Source organism: Rhinoraja longicauda, chromosome 11 (assembly GCF_053455715.1).
Source record: "Rhinoraja longicauda isolate Sanriku21f chromosome 11, sRhiLon1.1, whole genome shotgun sequence".
NCBI lineage: Eukaryota > Metazoa > Chordata > Chondrichthyes > Rajiformes > Arhynchobatidae > Rhinoraja > Rhinoraja longicauda.
Window position 1 is genome coordinate 11,212,917 of NC_135963.1, and position 18,334 is coordinate 11,231,250.

The 18,334-nt window shown below is 39.9% G+C and overlaps 2 protein-coding genes across 5 annotated transcripts in view; both read right to left on the reverse strand.

The window, feature by feature from the left end:
* abca4b (ATP-binding cassette, sub-family A (ABC1), member 4b) overlaps positions 1 to 11,080 on the reverse strand; it is a 163,714-nt gene extending 152,634 nt beyond the window's left edge. Inside the window, exon 1 of the mRNA XM_078408264.1 lies at positions 10,997 to 11,080. The gene's annotated coding sequence lies outside the window, so the exon portion shown is untranslated. The remainder of the gene's footprint in view (positions 1 to 10,996) is intronic.
* Positions 11,081 to 12,507: 1,427 nt separating this feature from the next.
* LOC144598293 (rho GTPase-activating protein 29-like) overlaps positions 12,508 to 18,334 on the reverse strand; it is a 57,199-nt gene continuing 51,372 nt past the window's right edge. For all 4 annotated transcript variants that reach the window (XM_078408267.1, XM_078408268.1, XM_078408265.1 and 1 more), the window contains 3 exons: positions 17,847 to 18,153; positions 14,967 to 15,060; positions 12,508 to 14,740 (listed from right to left, as the gene is read on the reverse strand). In XM_078408267.1, the coding sequence (XP_078264393.1) occupies positions 13,869 to 14,740; positions 14,967 to 15,060; positions 17,847 to 18,153 (1,273 nt within the window). In that variant the 3' untranslated portion in view covers positions 12,508 to 13,868. The remainder of the gene's footprint in view (positions 14,741 to 14,966; positions 15,061 to 17,846; positions 18,154 to 18,334) is intronic.

The following is an 18,334-nucleotide window of genomic DNA, read 5'->3' on the forward strand; positions in this document are numbered from 1 at the left end:
AGCTAAGTGCGTTGTATGCTCCTTTTGAACAATGAGTTTGTGGAATGACGTCACCCGCCCTAAAAAGGCTGGCACGGTGGCGCAGCGGTAGAGTTGCTGCCTTACAGCGAATGCAGCGCCGGAGACTCAGGTTCGATCCTGACCACGGGTGCTGTACTGTACGGAGTTTGTACGTTCTCCCCGTGACCTGCGTGGGTTTTCTCCGAGATCTTCGGTTTCCTCCCACACTCCAAAGACGTACAGGTTTGTAGGTTAATTGGCTGGGCAAATGTAAAAAATTGTCCCTAGTGGGTGTAGGATAGTGTTAATGTGCGGGGATCACTGGGCGGCGCGGACCCGGTGGGCCGAAGGGCCTATTTCTGCGCTGTATCTCTAAATCTAAAATCTAGATGCACCTGTACCTATGGTCACTGTCATGGACTTCAAGTTGCCCTTCCTGAGAGTGAACCTGCTGAAAGCCACCGCCTAGATGGAGTCACCAGCCGTGTCCTCAGAACCTGCTGTCAGGAGCATTCATGGACTTCTTTAACTGTCCCTATGCCAATCTGAGATTCCCATCTGCATTAAGCCAACCACCATCATCCTGGTATCAACAAAAACAAGGTGGAGTGCCTTAATGTCTTCCGTCCAGTGACTCTGACGTCAATCATCATGAGGTGCTATGAGTGGCTGGTCATGATGCAGTTTAACTCAGCCTCTGAGACAACCTTGAACCATTGCAAATCATCTACCATCACAACAGGTCTCTGGTAGAAGCCATCTCCCAGCCCTACAATCGTCCCTGGAACATTTGGACAACATTCGACACTCTCATCAGACTTCTATTTATTGATGTGTAGGAAAGAACTGCAGCTGCTGGTTTAAACTGAAGATAGACACAAAATGCTGGAGTAACTCAGCAGGACAGGCAGCATTTCTGGATAGAAGGAATGTTTCAGGTCGAGATCCTTCGTCAGTCTCTCCTATTTATTGATGATAGTTCCACCTTCAATACCATCATTCTCCTCACATCTGAACCTAGGATTCAGGACCTTCCTCTGAAATTAGATCCTTGACTTCCTGACCCGTAGACTGGAATCAGTAAGGATAGGTGACAAAACATCCTCCAAGATCATTTTCAACACTGCTGTCCCACAACGTCGCTTCCATAAGCCCTTACTATACTTCCCCACACACTCATGACCATGTGGCTAAATTCTGCTTGAAATCCATTTACAAGTTTGCAGTTGACACGGCCATACTGGGCCAGATCTTGAGCAATGATCAGATGGAGTACAGGAAGGAGAGAGAGAGAGAGAGCTTACCAGCACAGTTTATAGGCAACAATTTCTCCCTCAATGCCAGCAAAATGATCTGATCATCAATTTCTGGAGGTGGGGTGGAGTGCATGCTCCAGTCTGCATTTTGTGGTGAAGTGGAGATGGTCAAAACCTTCAAGTTCTTAACAGAGGAAATAGGTTTACAGCTAGAATATCATAGGGTGTGAATATCACCAAGTATTTGACCCGGTCCAACCATTTTGATGCTATGGCCATGAAAACACACCAATGGCTCTTCTTTCTCAGGAGACTAAAGAAATTTGGCATGTCTCCGATGACTCTTACCAATTTCTACAGATGCACCATACAAAGCATCCTGTGGGGATGTATCACAGGTTGGTATGGCAACTGCACTGCCCACGGCAGCGAGAAATTGCAGAGTTGCTGTGGACATAACCTCGATCATGCAAACCACCTCCCTCTATCGACGTATCTACACTTCCCGCTGCCTCGGGAATGCAGCCAACATAATCAAGAACCACTCACACTCTGTCATTTTCTTTTCTCCCCTCTCCTGTCAGGCAGAACCTTCAAAAGATCGTATGTTTGTACGACCAGATTCAAGGATTCCTCCTTCCCTCCCACCTCCAGTTTAAATTCCATTTGGAATATTTTGGAAGACCACGAACCGAGAACCAAGACAGTCTCTTGAACTGGCTTCTCAAATGCTAAGTATGTTTAGACATAAAATGCTGGAGTTACTCAGCGGGACAGGCAGCATCTCTAGGAAGAAGGAATGGGTGACATTTCGGGTCGAGACCCTTCTTCAGGGGTCTTGAACCGAAACGTCACCCATTCCTTCTATCCAGAGATGCAGCATTTTGTGTCTATCTTCAGTGTAAACCAGCATATGCAGTTCCTTCCTACACATTTTGTCTGCTAAGGATGTTTTCCTGATCTCCCAATCTACTTTGTTGCGGACCTTGAACTTTTTCCCTGCACTTTCTCTGAAGCTGTAAACCTATTTCCCCTGTTTTCTTTCTCTTTTGTACTACCTGTTGTATTCATGAATAGTATGATTGTACTTATGCCATAGAGTTGTACAGCACGGAAACAGGCCCTTCTGCCCAACTTGGCACAATACAAGATGCTTCATCTAAGCTGGTCCCATTTAGATGTGTTTCACCCATATCTCTCTAAACTGCTCTTACCCATTTTAAATGCATTATAGCACCTGCCTCAACTACTTCCTCTGGCAGCTTATTCCACATACCCACCACCTTCTAAGTAAACCTATGCTCTCTAATTTTTGATTCCTCTTCCCTGGGGAAAAGATTGCGTGCATTCACCCAATCTATTCCACTCATGGTTTTATACATCTCTATATGAATACCCCTCAAGCTTTCTGTGCTCCAAGGAATAAAGTCCTCGTTTGACCAATCTCACCCTATAAGCTTGAGCCCTGGCAACATCCTCGGAAATCTTCTCTGCACTCTTTCCAGCTTAAAACCATGTCACATGCAATATAATCTGCCTGGATAGCATGCAAAACAAAGTTTTCACTGTATCTTAAGTACATATGAAAATAATAAATCAGCACCATGTTCCTGTTTGAAACTTGTTTTTGGATTGAATTCCATTGGCTCCTCTCAGGCAACATATCTCAGATCACAACAACCCTCTGCGTCCTGCCATCTATTACCTTTAATTCTGTTTCACAAAATGCTGGAGTAACTCACCAGGTCAGGCAGCATCTCAGGAGAGAAGGAATGGGTGACGTTTTGGGTCGAGACCCTTCTTCAGGGGGGCGAGACAAAGGAAGGATATAGGTGGAGACAGGAAGATAGAGGGAGAACTGGGAAGGGGGAGGGGAAGAGAGGGACAGAGGAACTATCTAAAGTTGGAGAAGTCAATGTTCATACCGCTGGGCTGCAAGCTGCCCAAATGAAATATGAGGTGCCGTTCCTCCAATTTCCGGTGGGCCTCACTATGGCACTGGAGGAGGCCCATGACAGAAAGGTCAGACTGGGAGTGGGAGTTGAAGTGCTCAGCCACCGGGAGATCAGGTTGGTTAAGGCGGACTGGGCGAAGGTGTTGAGCAAAACGATCGCCGAGCCTGCGTTTGGTTTTGCCAATGTAAAGAAGTTGACATCTGGAGCAGCGGATACAATAGATGAGGTCGGAAGAGGTGCAGGTGAACCTCTGTCTCACCTGGAAAGACTGTTTGGGTCCTTGGATGGAGTTGAGGGGGGAGGTAAAGGGACAGGTGTTGCATCTCCTGTGGTTGCAGGGGAAAGTGCCCGGGGATGGGGTGGTTTGGGTAGGAAGGGACGAGTGGACCAGGGAGTTACGGAGGGAACGGTCTCTGCGGAACGCAGAGAGGGGAGGGGATGGGAAGATATGGCCAGTCGTGGGGTCCCGTTGTAGGCGACAGAAATGTTGGAGGATGATTTGTTGTATACGCTGGCTGCTGGGGTGGAAGGTGAGAACGTGGGGGATTCTGTCCTTGTTACGAATGGGGGGAGGGGGAGCAAGAGCGGAGCTGCGGGATGTAGAAGAGGCCCTAGTGAGGCCCTCAACACTCGATATCCCCAACTATACCTTTAATTCTATGCTCCTTTTGTGTTGAAAATTCTTTTGTCACAGGAAATCCATCCCATTATTTTGAGGGCCTTTTGCTCAGACGTGACCATTGTACTTTGGTTAAGCTTTAACCAAAGTTTTACATTGTTTGGGTGGAATCGTCGCACCTCTACTTCAGTTACGTTTTAACTAGCTGGCAGGGTGAGACAATTAGTGGAACTGCAGCCTCAGACGCCAGTGAACCCGGTTTAATTCTGGCACTTGGTGCTATCATTGTGTCCTGTGAATGCTCACCTAACTGCTCCGGTCAGAATCCCACGTCCCAAACTCATGCTAGCTGGTAGGTTAATTGCCACCAGTGTATTATTAAGTGAACCAATTTTGAGAGGGGGAAGGGATTTGATGGGAATCTAGGGCAAATAGGCTACCTGGAAAATTAGTCGGGGAGATGCAGTGGTGGACTTGCTGCCTTACGCCAGTGACCCGGGTTCGATCCTGACTATGCGTGCTGACTGTATGGTGTTTGCACATTATCCCTATGACCCGTGGGGTTTCTCCGGTTTCCTCAAAGACGTACAGGTTTGTAGGTTAATTGGCTTCAATAAAATTGTAAAATGTCCTTAGTATGTAAGATAGTGCTAGCTCACAGGCTGATTGTTGGTCGGCGTGGACTCGGTAGGCCGAAGGACCTGTTTCCGTGCTGTATCTCTAAAGGCTAAAAGGAAATTCTCAGAGCTGGCACACCCTTGGCACGCCAAATCACCTCCTTCTACACCATAACGAAATATGGAAGCTTCTTAGCTTAATATCTCTGTTCCCCTATTAACAAAGCCATGTATCCTACATGTGTAGGATAGTGTTAATTTGCGGGGATTGCTGGTCGGTGCGGACATGGTGGGCCAAAGGGCCTGTTTTCACGCTATATCTCTAAACTAAGCTAAAGCCAATGGTCTCAAATACATTTTAAGAAACATTTCATTATACCCTACTGACATCAAAGACCTACATTCAATATACCCTACTGACATCTCTCAACCTACAATTTCTTTAAAATTGCATTGTTAATTTCATATTGATTCTCCACATGCTTGCAAAAATATATTACTTCACAGTCCCGTGTTAAATTTTATTTTCGGTTGTCTGCATGTTTTACAACTTAATTTTGACTGAAATCTGGCTTTTTGTTCACTACATTTCTGAGGCTTTGGTTCTCTTGTGCATATTTTTAAACTGTGCCCTCTCTACTCGAGTCAAAGTCATTAAATGAGCAGCGGTACTAATGCTGACCATTGGGGAACACCATTGTACAGGTCCTTGCAATGTGAATGACAACTGTTCTACATTTTCTGTCGTTTCGACAAATCTGTATCTATGCCGTTAGAATCCCTGTAATCCCTAGGGCTTAAATTTTGTTTGCACATCTATTACATGGTACATTGCTAAATGCCTTTTGGAAGTTCAATTCCACAGCAGCAACCACAACACTCTCATCAGTCTGGTTGGTTCTTTTATCAAAGAACTTGATCGAATAAGCTTTTAGTAAATACAAGCTGTCTTTCATTTTATTAGCTAATATTTAGTTGAACTCCATTAACGTTTTCTCCCCAGAAATTATTTTTGTAAATGTCTCCACTGACATCTGTCTCAGAGTTAGACGCAAAGTGCTGGAGTAACTCAGCGGGTCAGGCAACTGCCCTGGAGAACATGGATGGGAGATGTTTCGGGACCCTTCTTCGGACCAGCATCAGCATTTTCTTTTTTCTACATTCTGTCTCATAGTTGTTCGGTTTATCCTTTGTCCGTACTTTAAAAAAGTCTGAAATTCTCTGGCATCATACCCAATCCTAATTGTTGGAAGGACTTCAACAATTTCTATGCAAAAACACATGAACAAATATCTCCACAGAGACATAAGAGGCTGCAGATGCTGGAATCTGGAGCAACAAAAAAAAACAGCTGGAGGAACTCAGCAGGTCAGGCTGAATCTGTGGAGGAAATGGACAGACAGCGTTTTGGGTGACATGTTCAGTTCCTTCAGCAGGTTGTCTTTTGATCATATATTTATGCATATACTTTAATGTTGTAAAATATCCCAATTTATGTTGAGCAACATGGGGAGATAGCAGGACGGGCCAAAATCTTATTTAAAGAGTTAAAAATGTCTCAAAGGCAGAGAGAAAGAGAAAAGTTTGGAGGGGGAGCTCCAATTCTTAGCAACGCAAAAGGATTGGTGTCAAAATTGGAACAATTAATTCAAGACCCTACGGGAGACCAAAATTAGAGGAGCACAAATATCATTATTGATCATTAATGATAATGATCAACAATGATTAATGACATTTGTACTACACTAATTTTCAATGATAAAAGGTATTTGTCATTCATTACTCTGTGTATTTCTCGTTTCGGTATGTTTGTAATGATTGAATATACACTGCATTTACTCTATGAGCTTCATGTGAACAAGGAATTTTGTTTCATCCTGGTGTATATGGCAATAAATACGCATCTGAATCATGGAGCGTTATGGGAATGGAGATTATTGCCGTGATCGGCTGGGATAAGGCAATGGATGTCAAAATCAAGATGCGGCTTGACTGTGAGCCTGTGCAGCAAGAACAGTGCGATGAGTGTGCAAGGCTCGAGTTTGGTCATCAACATCACTGGCAGGACCATCAATTCCAACTGCCTTTGAAGAGATGAAGGGCTACTTTCCTGAATTTACTAATGAATGGCCTCCTCAAGATTTTGTGCCAGCATGAAGTAATAATGTTTGTATGTGCGACCTAGAGAGGAATGTGCAAGTGCTTGCAGGCACTGAGTATTCTTATATTTCTTGGATATAGGTATCACATCTTTGGGAGGTGCTGGCTAAGAAACCATGAAGAGTCCAGATGAAGGGTCTTGACCCAAAACATCGACTGTCCCTTTCCATGGATAGATTGTGCCAGGCCACTGAGTTCATCCAGTAGTTTGTTTTTTTTTGCTCCAGATTCCAGCATCTGCAGTCTCATGTATCTTCACACCTTAATGAGTGAATGGAATTAATGTTGTGCATGTTACGCATTTGGGTTAAAGTGACGGCAGGGTTGAATATTTAGGGTGTTGTTCAGGGTTCCAATCAAGGCTGCTTTGTCCTGAATGGTTTTCTTATGTGTGGTGGATCTGGACCTAATCAAGAAGTATATTCTACCGCACTCCTGATTCATGACTTACAGATGATTGAAAGACATTGGGTTGTCAGGAGATAAGTCACCTGCTGCAGAACTGGCTGGTCAAGATTCTGCTCAATGGAGACCACCACAATGGTGAAGGACTTGAAAATGGGAATGCTCTTGAATATTCAGGATAGGTGCTTAAAGTTTCTTTTGTTAGACGTGGTCACTGCCTAGCATCAGCCTGGTATCTTACTTGACTATTATTAGCCCAAACCTTGCCTGATTATTATCCAACTCTTGCACGTTTGATTTTTTTTTTAAAGCTGTGAATATGGCTTGAACATAATGCAATTATTTCTGAACATTCCTAGTTCTGATCTAAAGATGCCAGGAAGTTATTAATGAAACAATTGAAGAATTCTTCCCGAGAACAATGCCTCAATGAACTGCAAAGAAATATGTCCTTTCTGGCACTATTACACTGGTTCCCTTAATAGCTAGGAAATGAAAGCCATTTGGATTTTCCATAATATTAGCCATTAGTTATTTCCATATTCCCTTTGAATCTCATTTTCATTTATTACTTCCAACCTGGGATTGTACTGAAAAATACATTAGTCATAAGCATTCTTTTACACTTTGTTATTCAGAGCACTCTTGCATTGAAAATCTTTCTTCTCAATCTATGTCTATCTTGTAAAAAAGGACACAAAATGGTGGAGTAGCTCAGTGGATCATGCAGCAGCTCTGGAGAACATGGATGGGCGATGTTTCAGGCTAGGACCCTTTTTCGCGTGAACCAGCTCTCTTATTGCTCATTAGCATTTATTGTCTTTATAGCAGCAATTCAATGTGCTCCCCATGCGTCTTGAGGTGCTCAATAGCATCTTAACTGCTCCTTTCCCTTTGTGTTGTCATGAGCCAGAGCTTACTCTGGATCAGTGATGGTTACATTCTTCAGTTAGGCTTTGAGAACACCCGTGACGCTGTTCCTCTGCTAACTTAGCAATGACTTTCTATGCCAGAAGCAGGCATTAACCTTTGGGTTGTAAGTTATTGTCCTACGCTGTCTGACGAGTCGGGCTGGATTGCCTGGTTGCCAATCATTTTACCTCCCCTCCACATTCTCATAGACCTTTCTGTCTTAGATTATCTCCACCGCCAGAATGCAGCAAACTGAAAGAACAGCAGCACCTCATTGTCTGCTTGTGTAGCTTATAACCCAATGGTATGATCATTGAGGACAAAAAAAGACACTTTGTGCTGGAGTACATCCGGGGATCAGGCAGCATCTATGAATGATACGAATTGATGCAGTTTCACATTGCAACCCTTCTTCAGACTGATTGTAGAAGGGACTAAACTAGGTGGGGGGCATGACAAAGTCTCAATTTCGAGTAATATCCCTCCACACTCCCTTCCCATTCGCTTGTCCATCCTACCCGATGTACGCAAATTTCCCCATCCCTAGTCACATGCTCCCTTCCCCTTCTCCGAACTCATGGATTTCCCTTTTATTTCTCCCGTTTTCTCCCCGTTCTCTTCCACTGCCTTTACATATAACTAATTTTCAAACCTTATCTGACTTTTGTCACCTTTTCACTTCGTCTTTATTGCTTGCCTTAGTTTTGTCAATCAACTCTCAGCTCCTCCCACCTGTATCAGTACCCCACCTGTATCCACCTATCACTTGCAAGGATTTTTCCAAACCCCTCTCCCTCTTTTTTCCGGCTTTCTCTCCCCTAATCCAATCAATCTGAAAAAGAGTCCCGACCTGAAACGCTGTATGTCCATTCTCTCCACAGACGCTGCCCTACTCCCAGATACTCCAGCAGTCCCCCCCCCCCCCCCCCCTTCGAGATTTCAACTGTCTCAGTTGTGTTAGATCTTCCAAGATTTTATTTTCATTGAAATCTGATGGACACAGAAAATTTTGATGAAAGGTTTGGATCTGGATCACGGGTGGTTCGTGGTTATGGCATGGAGTCACTTTACTGGCAAGTTTCCTTTTTATCATTCCTCCACCAATCCCAGATGACGGTATGTACACAGATAGTTTGTGTGGCTTGTCCAGATTAACACCCAAGGTTAAGGTCATGCAAACCACAGAGTTGGCTTGATAACCAGTTAAATTTAGGGTACATCTTTGAAGGGCTCGTAAAACAAGTTCATTATTTGAATAAGATAGAAATTTTACTCCCCAGTGGGAATAGCTGCCTTATTATATCCGTAATGCAAGTACTTCAATCACTTCCACACACATTTGAGTTATGCTTGCAGTGGAACTTTCGTGTTAATATCAAAATTTAAATCTTCACATTCAGAAATCATTAATTCCAAATAAAAAAATTAAAATGAGACTTAAAATCTGAAAAATAAACCAAGGTGTTGAAAATACGTAGGTCAGGCAATATATGTAGAGAATCAAACAGTTACCGTTTCATAGCAATGAGCAATTCTAATGAAGAGTCATTGACCAAAAACATTAACTCTTTCTTCACCAGCATTTGTCTTAGCTGCTTAGTATTTCCTGAACTTTATTTTACTTGTGCAATTCATTAAATTACTTTATAGAATACAAGCTATCTTCATTTTTAATGCTTAAAAGGTATTTGTGCTCAATGAGGAATAGTATCAGTAATTTCACCTGTAAAACTAAAATTAATTAATTGCATTATCCAAGTTTTAATTTTACGTTAGTATAAAATCAATTGTAATTAGTGTTGCAATTCATGTTACTCATCTATTATAAAGAATTTCGCAAAAAATTGTTATTTATATCTAACATTACAGAATACAAAATAGAAAAAGGTGTAATCTAAATCTCATTAAGTGGTTCAGAATTGAAATGGATCAACAGATCCAGTACGCATGCTCTCAAGCCTGCACATGTTGAGCCATCATATTCATAAAACAAGAGCATTAGAATCTTGTCCCTGCTCTATCATAATACTTAATCCAATCAGCACAAATTCCCGTGATGGAAAAGGATTTTAATGTGCTGACAGATCCAGAAATGAGGACTGACCATTAGATTCTAAGAGAAAACTATTTGTATCTCAAGCTTCCCAAATGGCATTTAATAGATTCGGAACTTTGCTGAATCCTGCTTTATAAACTTTAAAAAGTCAGCTACATAAAGTCAAAATAGACAAAGCAAAAAGAAATGCTTTCCTACAACATTGTTTGCACTTCAATTAACAAAATTGCAGCCAACAATGTTTGTGGCCAAGAGATTCCAGATTATTTGCTAATACCAAATTATCAGTGTAAAGAGAGATTTGGGGATATTCATTGCTCTTCAAGCATTTCTCATGATAAAGATTTGCTATTTTGTTCATTTACTAAACATAATTTTTTTGTGAGATATTCGTGTGGAAAATTGTATTGAAAAAAACTTTAAAGAAAAAGTAGCCTGGAAAATTGATTTGACATGGGCATTAAATAGGCAAGGACATTGCAGGTAACGTGAGCTTATCACATAGTTTGTGATGTCCCAGCCATGAACCTGAAATAGTTGTTAGGCCAAATACCTATGAAAGGGAGTTTTAAATCCTTGTTTTGATCCTTTTGCCAAATTCTTCTTTGAATACTCACACTGTAATTTCAACATGCAAATCAAGGATCCTTAAATTGCCTGCTAAAAACTGCCATCCAGAAGATAACTTTTAACTTTGTTATTAGAATTTAGGTACTACCTTTTCCCATGTGTATAGATGTAACCTGGAACATTATTACTTCCCGCTCTCAGTTGTTTAAAACAAAGTGCATTCCATAAACTAGGGGTCTATACTTCTTTCAGAAACTAAAAAGGCCTCATTTTCACATGAATCCGCACAATTAATCTTACATTCCACTGTTAATAGGCAAGACTGGCATATAATGATCGAGAGCCCAGCAATAAGGCCTGCAACGGATTAACAAGAACATTACATAGAAGGTAGACCATAACAACTTGTTGAATGCAAAAGCTAAAAAGCATATACATTCGCTTACCTTAAGCAGAGAGCTGACATTTGGAGATAATATCCAGGGGAAACAAACTCTTAGAATACATTTCTACACAAGATCTAACGACGGCGCTGCCCCAAACTGCACAGCTCAAATGTAATCTGCTTGTTTTAATCCTCTACTCAAAATGGAGCAACTGATTTTGTGTAAGAAAAACTGGTTAATATTGAATTGTTTTTTTCATCAACATGGTTGAAATTGAAATAATTTGATCAAGTTTCATTTTCACTAACTTTTGACTAAGATTTTGAAACCAAGCATTAAGTTCGCTAACATGAGAATTTGTTAATACGTGACTAACATTTGAGCGCACTTCACGATGACATCCTTATTAAATTGTAGCAAATCATACGCAAGGCTGTCATTATTAATTAGTCCTAGATGCAGTCCAGTAAAGCCTCTATTGACCGAGTAACAGGACAAATTGGATAAATGCACAACCTTTTTAAGGTGATGGCCAAAATCATAAACTTGAAATTGTGAATTTAATTATTTTTAATTGTTACATTTATATAAAATAATAATTAGAATTCCATGAGGATATTCTAATTGATTTTTGCTGTTCCTTTTGACTAAACAATTGGATTGTAAAGTTAGTCATTCACAATTTCAACAAGACAATGTGGTTTTGGTAGTTGGACCATTATTGCACGTTAATGCATGCATCGATAGAGTAGCAATTGCAAAGACAAATTGCATTACATTTTCTTCTCATACATGCTTTCCTTCATTGCTGGTTATTCATCAAAACCTTTAAGACCCCAGTACAATCTTTGGTCAATCGAGGGAAAAAGTATTTGAGGAGCAACCCCTCAGACCTGGCACAAAACTCACATCCACGGGACGGCAGTGGGCCATGATCTATTATATCAAACGTAACAAAATAATCAGTCTTCCCCAACCCGGTCATTCCACCTTCTTCCTGCTTTGTCAGCAGAAGGTATAGAAACTTGAAAGCACGCACCACCAGGCTCAGGAATAGGTTCTTCCCCTCTTATCTGGCTTCCATAAACTGTTACTATCCAATTCACCTCTACCCTGCTGTAGATATTGTACTTTGTCCATGAAACTGATGGGCTACAATGCTGAGGACTATATTCTGCATTCTATCTTGCACTTTGTTCTATCTATTGTACTTGTTTGTTCTGATTGTATTTATGTCTAGTACATCTGATCTATTTGGATAGCATGAAAAACAAAGCTTTGCACTGTACCTCAGTGCACATGACAATAAACCTAAACGTCAAGGCCAAAATGGGAAGTAGAATAGCTAGAAAAATTACATTTTCTTCATTCATACAAAGAGCCCAACCTCAAAGTACAACCAGGAATCAAGTATTGCACATTTACATTAGGGGAAAATGCACCCAAATATGTTTACTTTTTTTGTTCCGCAGTGTTAACTTTCTAATTGGAGCTGAGAGATGGTGAGAAAATGCTTAAATATATGGACATTCCTAACAAAACATTTTCTAACCAAAAAAGCATTCTAGAAAAACAAAATGAACATTTATTACAATCAAATGCCATACAATGAGATGATGGTTCAGAAATGTGAACACGGCAACAAAGGATAAGAAACGGCAAAAAAATTGTGACTTAATTTTGCAACATTACCAGCATTTCCATTATCCAAAGAGATTGTGTCTTAACTGTAAACACAAGGCACATTTAATATATGCATCATCCCCCCAAAAAAGCACAATTATATCCCATCCTTTTTGTATTCAAAATGTCTGTGATATTGGAAGTCTCCCATCCAAAGAGCTGAGAACAGTGCATCACTGGTAAAATTTCCTATAAAAATGCTGTCAATACAAAGCAGAAAAGCTCTGGCATTCTTGAAGTATCCATTTAAAACACTGTTGAAAAATATTGCCCATTTTCACGTCAAATTTCCTACAGCTAATGTAACCCAGAAGCATTAAAAGTACAAAAAAACTGGATCTTATGCAGATTGATGGCCAATTAGTTGACATAAATTCAACATTTATAAAATACACAAAACCTAAATTTTAATAAATTACATAAGGCAACTTTCCAAAGGTTAAGGCATTTCTTGTAATTTATGACATTATATATAATTAATATATTTGCTTTAAGAAACATAGCTTAGTGTTTTGTGTACAAACTAATGTAAACAAGGCATACATGCAAAAAAATGAAAATATAAATAAAACTGATGCACAAATTACAAAAGTATTTCACATTTTAGGACAGAACCCCTAATGAGCACATTGCTTGGTCATGGACCATATTTTATATGCACCAATAAAAAATATGACAAGTTACACACCTTGGCTTAAATATGCAAACAATTAATATGGATATATTTGAGGGTTTTTGCACATTAAAGAAAAAGGGGTCTGGCATGCCCGTGCAGCTTTTAAGACGCATAGTAAGCTTTAATTGCACAATTAAGAATGGCAGTTGAGAATATAAAGTTTGTAAAACTTTGGATAACTGCAAAATAAAAGTCTACAAGTATTAACATATTATTACTATTGCCACAAAATAAATTTACGCTGTGCTGCATATTTAGCGATTTTCTCTTTTTTTCTGGGAAAAGATACGAGTTACATGTTACCATAGGATTTTAAAATTAACGCATTTAAAACTCAACATTAACTCTAGCTTTTGTCAGGAAGCTGAAGAACTTTCAGAAATATAAGAATGCAACACTTCACATTGACGTGACTACTGAGAAAATTGAATTTCAATTCAAGGATGCGTTACCCCTGTCAAATATCTTCATTCCAGATTGTGTTATGGCTTCTCACGGTGCAAAATAAAACATTTTAAAATATTAAAAAGTACATTGGCAGATTAACACTTCAAGAGTTCATTTAATTGTCAATTAAACAAAATGTGCTTCTCGGTATTCATGGTCAGGTGGAATTCGTTTTGATCGCAGTCTTTGAAATGCCAATTTACGTTCTCCTTGAGCTTCTTTGGCTGCAGATGCTGAACTTTCCAATTCTTTAGCTCCATTATTCTCATTATCTTCTACTGGATTAATTGCTCCATTGCCACCTTGTGCAGAATCCGAGCTATCAGCTAATACTATAACTGGTTTGAGCAAAGAACCGCCTGTATGTCTGAGTGCATTAGAGGGTGGTTTGTAAAAAGTGCCAGGTGGAGGTTGCAAGGTCCGTGGAGGTCGAAATGCATAAGGGGATGCAGAATCTAATGAGTTCCAATCAATATTAGCAGTCTTTACTTGTCTAACAGTCGATGTGTTTGGTTTATTGGGAAGCAAGCTACCTGCAAAGTTATTGCCAGAGCCATGAGCAAAGGGTGGGGAGAAAGAATTGTCAATGGTTTTGTTTTCTGGAGCAATATTTGCCACAATCATGGCAGTTTTTTGAGTTATATCATAACATTTATACTGCTTGTCCCAAGTTCTACGCAGAGACTGGGTATCATAGTACGAATGTCTGCAGCACGGAGGTGATCGAGATGGAATTTGCATCTCTGGAACTTCTTCAATAATAGTACAACTTTCACTGTCCGTTTTGTTACGCCCTTTCAAACTTTTGTCGTTCAAATAAATCATTTCAGGAATAGGCAAGCTGGCAGGTCTTGAAATAACTGGCTTTGGCCTGGGAGGCCGCATATTAACTTTGACAAGCTGCTGACCAGCTTTTTCCACAGATGACAACTTGGTCTTGTGGACTTCAGAAGCTTGTGTAGTTGCCAATTCGTTCGAGTCAAAAGACATATCTGACCCTGAAATGTATAATACACAAATTATTACTCTCAAATATTTAAAAAGTTGACCCAAGAAATATGTCTATAATTTCTGACAAATCATTCATTATTTAAGAAACAAAGCACAGTTCCTTTGTTATTGTAAACCGACATCCCCAGTGCAGTAATGTTGAACACTTGCTTTCATTCCATTCTTGAAATCCCAAAACAAATTATATATTTAAAGATACACCAAGATACAAACCTAATTCATTGGTGTTTTTGTTACATTTTGGATCCTTTCCTTCACTTGCAGTCTTACTGGAAGACGTCTTTTCATTTCCAGACAAACGAAAGCACTGCCAACATCAAAAATACCTGTTATTTTCTTACATTCATGTAGTAATAAGAGTCAACAATGATTTATTGTCATGTTCCGAAACAGAACAATTATATTCTTACTTGCAACATCTGCATAACGTTTGTAGACAGTACTCAACAGATAATATAATAAAAAGGTCAATAAATAAATTATAAAACAATAGAATGCAAAACCAAACAAGATCAAAATTCCTAGTAGAAACAAAGAACTGCAGATGCTGGTTAATACACAAAAAGGCACAAAGTGCTGGAGTAATGCAGATCAACAAGAATATGGATTTCTCAAGAATATGGTGGGCGTCGTTTTGGGTCGATACCTTTCTTCAGAACAGAGTGTAACCCAAGCAGTCGTAGTTTAGTTGGAGGTCGTAGTGTTCAATAGTCTGATGGTTGTTGGAGAGAAGCTGCTCCTAAACCTGGACATCAGACTCCTATACCTTCTTCCCGATGGCAGGAGTGAAGTGCAAGTGTGGCCAAGGTAGTGTGGGTCTCTAATGATGCTGGTTGCTTTTTTGAGGCAGGGACTCTTGCAGATCCCTTTGATGGTGGGGAGGTCAGTATCCGTGATGGATCGGGTACTGTTCACCACTTTTTGTAATCTCCTTTGTTGCTAAGCATTCGAGTTGCTAAACTAGGCCGTAATGCAACCAGTCAATATGCTCTTTACCATACATAGTTAGAAGTTCAAGAGAGCATTTGTTGATATACAAGGAAGTAGAGGCATTGATGGGCTTTCTTTATAATTGCACCAATGTGCTGAATCCAGGACAAATCTTCTGAGATATGCACGCCCAGGAATTTGAGGTTGATGACTCACTCCAGCACTGACCCATTGACGAAGGCAGATTTGTGGATCCTTGGCCTTTCTCTTCTAAAGTCAAGTCAGTTCCCAGAATTACATCCCCATTTAACTTCAACATTTGTTCAAAAAAATTCCACCTGCTACAGGAAACCTAAAACACTAGGATATTAATGCACGTTATAAATATTCGTGGATTTCTATATTTTATACATCTCACTCAAGCTTTAAAGATGGAATGATTTTGACACCAATGTAACTATGTTTCTATTTCAATTGACGTCAATACAACTAACATCAATAAAATGTGGTTGAATGCATATCCTTTTTACTTGCTTTTTGAGAAGCAAGCAACAGTGGCAAGGCCATCATTCACTGCCCCAAGAAAGCTGTGGCTGGTCCAGTTGATTTCCACGACATTAATGGCAAGGCATATTTTGAAGGTAATGATGCCGAATGTCACTTCTTGTCGGAGTCTTTGCCAGGGTTCACATTGTGTCATGAATGTCACTTCCAATATATCAACACAGACTTGAATGCTTTTGATGCCAGGTTGTATGAAAGTATGGAATGATGATGATTTGCAGATAGAATTGAACACTATGGGGTCTCACATGTGGGGGTTTATTACCATTGAAGAGAATATCCTCTCATTAGTTGTTAACAATCCACCACCATTATACTTGGTAGGTCTGCAGAGCTTGGATCTGATCCACTGTTGCAGAATTGCTTACATCTTTGCTCTCTTCTGTCCTGTATTGCAACTTCCCCCAGGTTGGCACCTAATTTTATAGATACCCCTTCCAGTGGTAAAGTGAAAAAAGACTGGCATAACTCAATGTGTCAAGCAGCGTCTCTGGAGAACATAGATAGGCGACGTTTCAGGAGGCAGCCCCGATGCAGTCGTTAATGTAGTGCAGAAAGAGTTGGGGGGATGGTGCCAGTGTATGTTTGGAACAAGAACTATTTAACATAACCAAAAGACAGGCACATCTGGGACAATCGAGTGTCCATGACAACACCTTTAACTTGAAGAAAGTGAGAGAAGTCAAAAGAAAAGTTATTGAAGGTGAGGACAAGTTCTGCTGGCCAGAGGAGTGTGATAGTAGAAGGAAACTAATCGTCTTTGGTAAAGTGAAGAATATTTTGTTGAAGTCAAAGATTTTTTCTGCCGTTGGTGGCATAGAGCTTTGTGAATGCCCAGTTTTGAACTGCCCGATCTATTCCAGATTAATCTCATTTAGTATTATTGCAGTGGCACAGCACAGTTTAGAAGAGTAATTAACAATTATTACATTCCATGCCTTTTTCAGCAAATTTACCTACCCATGCTGCTGCTGCTTCTGTCAGCATTCCCTCGACATGTACACTAATGCCCTTTTGCTCCTCAGTATTTCCTAGGGTCCTACCATTCATTGTGTACAAATAGTTTTATTAGTCCTCCCAAAACGCATTACCTCACATTTTTCAGAATTAAAGTCTATATGCTATTTCTCTGGCATCTTATAGAATTAGAGTTGTTCAGTAACCCATGGATATATCTGGATACTAAATACAATATATCCACAAACATTTATCTAGAATACTGCATTCCAAAATAAGCCTTTAAATATGTTTTTTTTATAATAGGGTTAATAATTATGGGGAAAGAAATATGAACTGGGCGAAGTTTTTAAATAGCTAAATTAGAAACTAAAAACTACAGATACTGGAGATACAAAATAAAAATGAAAGGACTTCAATTAAATGTTAAACCTGTTTACCTTTTCATACATACATCTTACCAGCAATTTTCATTTACATTTCTAAAATGGAATATTTCTTCAACCATACAAATCAACACTAAAGAGAAATTTAATCTTGTTGTTTGCTGGAAATGCTTATTTTAAAAAGAGTACAGCAGACAGGGAAAAAAAAAATTTGAAGCTTCACAACACAGATTTTTTAATATTGATCAACACTTACCTCTTTGTTAGCTTTTGGATGTCCTTTGTGCTTTGTAACACCTTCCTCCTGAGGCAAAGGAATAACCTTGTCTTTCTCATCGAATAATGCCTTTCCAGTTTGTGAAGATGATGGTGACAGTGCAAAAACAAATATATTTTCATAATAGTTTATAAGGAGTTCTACCATTTGAGCCTGATGTGGATAATCAACGAGAGAAGATAATGAAGCAGTTGCATCTGTTTGTCTTGGTCGAATGAGAGTGGGCCCAAATATTATTCCAAGGTTGCTAGGTGACATTTTATTTTCTTCTTCTTTGTCCGCTACCCTGTGGGAGGAACCATGGAAATGTATGAATCGGTGTCAGACGTACTTTTCGTTGGTAGCATTTTTGCCTTCTAATTCTGGAAGGTTGCGTCTTCAAGTATCAACTTAGAGATACAACCTCAAAAATCACTGCTGACACAATTATGCAGTACCAAGAAAAATGTGACATTGTTAGAGGTGCA